This window comes from Eurypyga helias, unplaced genomic scaffold (genome assembly GCF_000690775.1).
Source record: "Eurypyga helias isolate BGI_N326 unplaced genomic scaffold, ASM69077v1 scaffold1286, whole genome shotgun sequence".
NCBI lineage: Eukaryota > Metazoa > Chordata > Aves > Eurypygiformes > Eurypygidae > Eurypyga > Eurypyga helias.
Window position 1 is genome coordinate 7,544 of NW_010255818.1, and position 7,521 is coordinate 15,064.

General features: G+C 47.9%; 1 protein-coding gene across 1 annotated transcript; it reads left to right on the forward strand.

The window, feature by feature from the left end:
• Positions 1-535: 535 nt before the first annotated feature.
• On the forward strand, positions 536-6,384 carry LOC104510983 (the record flags this gene model as incomplete). Its single annotated transcript, XM_010153414.1, has 3 exons — positions 536-1,683; positions 4,447-4,570; positions 6,316-6,384. Coding segments are annotated over exons 1-3 (1,341 nt in total), but the record flags the coding sequence as incomplete, so codon positions are not given.
• Between the last annotated feature and the right edge of the window lie 1,137 nt (positions 6,385-7,521).

Here is a 7,521-nt window from a genome sequence, read left to right on the forward strand (position 1 = left end):
CGTAAGCAATGACCTCTGAATATACTCAAGAATTAGGGCATCTTCCTTTTTTTTAGCCTGTCTTCCCAAATCAGTGCCTGGTTGGGAATATCTAACAAATTATTAAGGGCTAAACTTGGAAAAATATATTCTGCATTACCAGGGATTTGAACCAAACGTGATAGTTGGTTTTTTTTCCTGCCAGTTGTCTTCAAAAGTGAAATTTTGAGTGCCTTCAGCCAGTGCCTTTAATTTTTGAAGAGTAATGTGCAGAGTACTTGTCGGAACAGCACAAGGATTTTAGGAGGAAGCTTATTTTGACTTGCGAAACTGCGCGTGTTTAGGCAGTTTAATTTCTTTTGAATTAAAATTTAAACCAGAGGAAACGTGGGATGAACTGCTTAGGCTCTTAGCCATGAACAATAATGGCATGATAGCTTTGACACTCTTCTGTTACTTAAGAAATTACTAAAGTCTGATGCATGCCCTTGCTTTATTTAGTTTTGCTGCAACTACATTGTTGTGCTTATCTTTTAATGCTGCCAATCTTTGGAAGATGAGGACAAGGAAGCCTCCCTGCCCAGTAGAAAAAGTGTGGGTAGACAAGCACAAATACGATGAAGCGGAGAGACTCCATTACGAAAGAGAAGCGATGCTCGCTGCTGCGGCCCCGGAGGAGTGCCAGGAGGTCGAGGCTGTAAACGGAGTCTGCAATGACGACTCTGTTGAAAGTGAATTTAAAGGAGACCTGAAGAGAGCAAGGAATGGAAAGAAACAAAGGAAACGGAAGCGGTCTCCGAAGCCCAAAAATGTGCCCTCCAATTTGGACTCTGTTCTGACTGGTTTGTTAGCTGACCATGTGTGGTTTGAAAAGCCTTTATACGACCATGCTGAGAGCCTGTACAGGAAAAAATTAGTGGATTGCCAGAACCAGGAGGCACCTGAGACTGCACCAGCTGCTGAGCAGTCCCCTTTAGCGGCCAGGCCAAAAGCTGTCCAAGATGTTCCTAAGCCAAGGATGCTTTCAGCAGCCCTGCCCTGCTCCCATGGTATTCTGTCTGCCTGTCACCATCTTGTTCAGGGTGTCTGGGTCAACAAGTTTGACTTTGACAAGGCAGAGGAGATGTTCATTGAAAAATCTCAGTCCTTTGTTCCTCCAAATGTCCTAGCCATCCCGTCTGTGGACACTGGCCACGGGCTGAGAACGCCGGATGAAGGCTATGTTACAGCTCTGCCTACTCCTGCTACGCCAAGCTTGGCTCCAGACGCCGTTGCCGGTTCCGCTGCTTCCCTCATTACCAGCTTGCCCGGCTCCGTAGACGAGACGGTAAATGGTAAGCCGCAGACTTCAGGCTTGCAGGCTCTCGTCTCAGAGGTGTGGTTAGAGAAACCTCTCTACGATGATGCCGAGAAGAGCTTCTATGAGAATATGTTTGACGGTCCTCCCTCGGGCAGAGTCAGACAGCAGCAAGGTGGTTGCCCCGAAGAATCGAACCACCGCGAGGACAGGAAGGACCACAGCCTTGGAAAGGAAACGGGCATCAAAGATGTGGAGATCGCCACCAACCCTCTGCTTCCCGGTGATGCTGAGCAACCTCCGCCTACCTACTTCTTTCTGCATGAGGATAGTGAAACTGTGTGGCTTAATAAGCTGACGTATGACAGTGCTGAATCACGATACTACGCAGCCGAGGCTTTGAAAATGTCAAGAGCAGGAGAGACGACAGTGATACAGGAATCTGCAGCAGTAGAACCCTCCGAACCAGCTGAGATACAGGAATCTGTAGTAGTAGATACAGGAATCTGTAGTAGTGAAACCCTCCAAACCAGCTGAGATACAGGAATCTGTAGTAGTGGAACCCTCTGAACCATCTGAGAGCACAGCAATACAGGAATCTGCAGCAGCAGAACCCTCTGAACCAGCTGAGATACCAAAATCATCAGTAGTGGAACCCTCTGAACCAGCTGAGATACAGGAATCTGCAGCAGTAGAATCCTCCGAACCAGCTGAGACACAGAAATCCTCAGTAGTGGAACCCTCTGAACCAGCTGAGCTACAGGAATCTGCAGCAGTAGAACCCTCTGAACCAGCTGAGACACAGAAATCCTCAGTAGTGGAACCCTCCGAACCAGCCACTTACGCTTTAAGCGTACCTCCGCCAGAAACAAAGTAGGAGAAGTTGATTCTGGGGTAACGCTTGCACATGCAAAACTGCTGGGTCAGGATTGAGCTGAAAGAATTTGCATGTGTAGAAGATGGGTGTCCAGGACCCAACGTGCATGCTGCTGTAGGGAGACACTGCTCCTGAGCCAGGGAGCCTGTTCGTGAGCAGGGTAACGGGGGTTACCTCCAAGGAACCCCCTTCTCCTGATAAATGCTGGTGGTTAAAGGTAGTATTTGTGTGGTACCAGAGGTTTAAGCGTTTAAAGTCAGGGCTGGTAAGTAAGCAAAGGTTTGACACCCTCCTCCACCTCTTTACATAGGGAGACGCAGCACCGTGGCCCTTTCCGTATTCCTATTACATAGAAAAAGTCATTAAAGTGCAAGTTAAAGGGAATAATCACCGTGGTTTAAACAGACCTGTTGAGACGGCAGGAGAGGCAGCATTTTCTTTGAATTTGAGAAGTTAAAATGATGGCTTTTTGCTGTGTTTTCCTGTATAAATGCCATAAAGGTCCTTCAGAGAATTGGTTATTCCCAATTCTGCCGAGCGCGCGGGCGGGTCGTTGAGCTCCCTGCGGGAAGGGCTACGCCTGAGCATCGCTGTATCCAGCTTGAAGGTGGTTTGGGGATGAAGAAGTGCAGTTTAGGGCATCGCTCTGGTGGGAGCCTGCACTGGATGTGTTTTGGTGAGGGAGAAGGTGGATAGACCAGTCTGGAAGCTGCTGTTAAATCTGGGATACGACTAGCTGCATGACAGCCCGTTTGATGTGCTGGTATATAGCTGGGCAGGAAGGGTTCATTCTTAAATTGTAGGTGACCTTTACAGTTGTAACTTGGGGTTGTAAGTCAGTTCACAGGCAAATATTTGAAGGCTTTGTTTTAACTCCTGGATGAGATGCAGTATGATATGTTAAAAATGTGCTTTTATAGATGACTGAACCCTGAAGTCTGCTGCACAGAGGGCTGTAACGCCCTGGGAACTTCTCCAAAGGCCAGTGCTTGCACGTTATTCTGTGGTGACTGATGTTTTTTGGGGGAGGAAAAAAAGGCTTTTGGAGCATCAGTCTATATTTCTGACACTTTTGATCCTTGAGTTTCGTAGGATTTGTTAGAAAATTTGTATCGGGTCATACGTGGGGGCACAAAGTTTCGGAGCACACATGCCTTCCAGCCTGTCCTGTTCGGGATAGTTTTTATTTTAGCTGGACAGAACTAGGTATTTGGTCATGCTTTCCACCCGGGAAAAGTCCATGTGTTGTAAAACACATGGCAGAAGCTTGTCTGTAACTGGAATTCTGTGTTAATACTGGTTGGCAGCTCAAGCAGGGGCTTGGAGGGTTGAGCACTGGGAATGGTTTCAGTGCAGAGGACCTGTATGGTGTGGTGGCCTCTTGTGAGATGAGTAGATGAGAAAGGGACTTGTTTTACAAAAGACCCGACTGTTGGCTTCTGTGGAAGTGAGAGAGCTGGGGAGGAGAGGGTAGAGTTGCTCGGTGTGGTGGAACCTGGTGATGGTGTGGTTTTAGTGTGACGTTCTATCCCTGCTCCCACCACCTCCTCAAACTGATGCTGGCTCGGTAGCCATCCCCTGGCTTGAAATAAGGGCACATCCTCCTCTCTCTCTGTTGGGAGGGCTCTGTCCTTTGCCTTTGAGTTAACGAATGAACCTTTGGAAGCTGCTGTACCGGAGAAAAAGAACTTCCACGATTCCACAGCAGCATTGGGATGATTTATGCTCTTCCTCCTTGTAGTACCAAGTCTGTCCCTTCCCAGTGTTGCACTGCTGACGATTTTAATTTCTGAACAGCTGCAGCAGCTTCCAAAAGGGCATGTATGCAGTTACCTGTGGTGCCGCTGTAATTTTTGTGTGTGGCTGGGTTTCTCGAGGCCGGTCGGGGTCAGGTGGTGTTCTGTGCCAGGCTACCACAGGAGGATGCACAAGCGTTATTCCCTTTTTTGATTCTCGTACAGGAGAAATCTTTCTCAGCAGCAGAAAATCCTGCTCTGAAAGCTTGTTTTTGTGGAAGAAGGTACAGCTCAGCTGATTTATTCTGTCCCCACTTGGTGTCCGGTCACTAAATGCAGGTCAGGCCAGGCGGATGGGTGGGTGATTAGACTGCCCTGCTTTCTTAATAGGATCCTCTTTACTTAAAGCTTTCTACCAGAGGGGAAAACCGCCAAGCAGAGACCTGCAGGCACAGCTCTGTGGGGGACGAAAACACTCTTCTGGCAAGCCAGTTGCAAGCTGTTACCCTTAAGCACTTGTAGGAACTCACTTTGGGTTTTTTTTTTTCTTTCTGCAGAAAAATGGCAGTCGACTACTTTTTGCATGAGAAGATCTGGTTTGAGAAGTACAAGTACGACGATGCTGAGAGAAGATACTATGAGCAGATGAACGGGCCGGTTGGCAGCTCTTCACAGCAACAGGTAATGCTCATTCTCAGCTGGGGTTTTGCAGAGTGCTGGAGCTTTATGAGCTGATACAGAGCAGGTGATCCACCTGGAGGTGCATTTCTCTGTTTCCACTTTGAGTGGCTGCTTTTTCCAAGTGTGAGAGTCTTCTCTGGAGCCTACCCCCAGTTATGACCACTTTTGCATGACTGTCTTCTGTGGTCTGTAAAGAATTTCTCCCATACAACCAGTTTACTGGGAGATCAGATGCCCTTCTAACAAGTTACAGGTGAGAGCAGTTCATCTTTTCAGGCTGTTGTGGCAGGGATGTTATTTGTGATCCCATGTGGACACAGTTTGAGCCACAAGCCCCGAGAGCTGCGGTTTTGTTGACCAGACTGGGTGATATGCTGGGCAAAGAATTGACCTGTCCCCGTTCAGCCAGGGAAGATGCTGTTCTGTGGTTTTGGAGCAACTAAGCTTCCCTTGGCAAGGAATATTTTGGGTATATATGATGTGATTCTTGGGGAGAAAGGCACCATTGGCTCCAAAGAGACCGGGAATTATGTTCCTCTCTTTGTACCCCCTGCAATATTCAGTGTGCTCCTGCAGAAGACTGCATCGTGGTACTGGTGAGTTGGGGGGAGCATGGTACTGCTGCAGCACGCCTGAGCTGAAATCCTTTGAGCTTAAATATTAGCCCCAAATCATTACTGTGTAAAGGTACAGAGCTATCGTAACCTCTTCCTGCCATGTAAAGAGCTGTTAACTGCTTGTGCACTTGGGTGTGTAGAAAGCTGCTTAGAGTTGTCAATGGCTGTCTTGCAAATGTTGAAGGGGAAGCTTTTTGCTTAATAGCTTCTAGGAACATTCTGTTCCTGCTGCCTGTGCTCGTATAGTGGTGGCACAGCACGGAGGATGCTTGCTTAAAAAGTAGGAGCTCTGGATAAGCACTTGAAGTAGATATTAGGGATATTAAACGCCTGCAGTGCTCTTAGAAGAGGTAGACTGTTTCAGGCCACCTAAGGAGCTTCCAGTGAAGAAGTTGTCTGTGAGAGGTGGTGTGAAGGCTCCGGTGGGGATTCTGCAGCAGTTTATCAGCCGTTAGATCCACTCTCCTTAAGACCTTCCTGCAGCCTTGGAAGCGTTACCCACCTGCATGTGTCGAGGCTGTGGTATGGTCTATGTGACACGGCCTTTGGGGCTTGTGAGCAGTTTTACGTCTCCGATCTTGTTTATGGGGTTGTAGCCTGAGAGAGGCAAGGAGCGAATGGAGCATGGAAACTGAATTTGTGCCCTAGGAAGGGAATCTTCAAACCCAGGCTAAAGCACGGCAGCAGGAGGATGGGGGGAACAGGCCTTGCGCTGTCGTGCTCTGGGTCATACCTCTGGATAGAAGATTTGAGTTAGGGCTGTCACGTCTTCCTGGCATACAGTGACAGGTAATACTGTGGAAAGAGAGATCTCCAAGGAATACGAAGTGACTCCACCCCTCTGCCTGGCTGGCAGCTTTCCAAAACCGTTCAGGGTAATAACGGAGAATTGGAAAAGCTCTTGACTGGATGATCTGGTCACGTGGTCTGATGTGACCAGGGATTGCAGTCGGTGCTGCTTGATTCAGAACCGATCCTTGCAGCTGATTTGACAATACTTGCTGAATCACTGAAAGGATCCCTCCCCCACTCTTCCCCTCTTTTTGTTTTTAACTTCCCTGACCAGTTTCCCATGTTTTGTACTTTTTTAAAAGAAAATCTTGGTTCTTTCTGCACTGTTTGCAGGAGAACGGAGCCAGCACGATCCTACGCGACATTGCCAGAGCCAGGGAGAATATCCAGAAATCGCTGGCCGGAGTGAGTACCCAAGCTCTCTCACCAGCTGGCTACCCGCAACCATTTTTAGCTGTGGTGCATCTCACAGGACCCCGCTGTGACCACCTCATAGATTGTTTGGCTTCTTATTTTTAAGTTAGAGGAGAAGACTAAGGTGTGCAGCGCTGTGTACCACCAGCATAGCTCCATCCCATCAAGAGCATCATTACTACTAGAGTGCATGCTGCTTACCTGCTTGCTAGCCTGCAGTGCTGCTTAAAAACTAACTGGATTTGGGTTTAAATTCTTCATCTGTGCATTTCTTTTTCTCCTGGTGGAATGTTCCCACCAGTCTTACCTAACAAGTTCTGAGTTGCTATAAAACTAAACCTTGCTGGGTAGCAAAGCACTGAGCTGCCAGCAGGAGTATGTATGTCTCTTTTTGGAGTACACCGAGCTGCCACCTTCTCTTTCCTGTTTTGCTTTCAGTTAGGGTATGTGCAAAAAAATGGTTATTTTCCATCTGCTGCTTCTAGGGAATTCAACTTGGCTACCAGCTCTTAAGTCTTGGAGCATCCTGAGGAGGTCAGTCCTTTCTAGAGGTGTTTTTGTGCTGATATGTATAGACAGCACTGTTAAAACTGATTTTTCAGGGGGAATCTGGGATCTTCAATTAATAGGTGGACTGGTTTCCATGGGTGAAGAAAATTTGCTGGATACAGCCCGCGTGTCTTGATTTCTTCCCTTTGCGGTGAGACTGCTACATACCTGTGCTTACCTTCCACCTGAGGGTATACATCCTTTATCTTGATTCGGCCTCCTAACTCCCTCTTGAGGTGTTTAACACCCCCAGTTTCTACCCAGAGTAGTACTATAGCAGGGAATCTTAGAATCATAGGATGGTTAGGGTTGGAAGGAAACTTAAAGACCATCTATTTCCAACCCCCCTGCCATGGGCAGGGACACCTTCCACTAGACCAGGTTGCTCCAAGCCTCATCCAGCCTGGCCTTGAAGACATCCAGGGATGGGACATCCACAGCTTCTCTGGGCAACCTGTTCCAGTGCCTCACCACCCTCTCTGTGAAGAATTTCTTCCTGATATCCAATCTAAACCTTCCCACTTGGAGTTGAGCCTTTCTCAAAGGGAATATTTCATATTCCTCCCACCACGAGTGAAA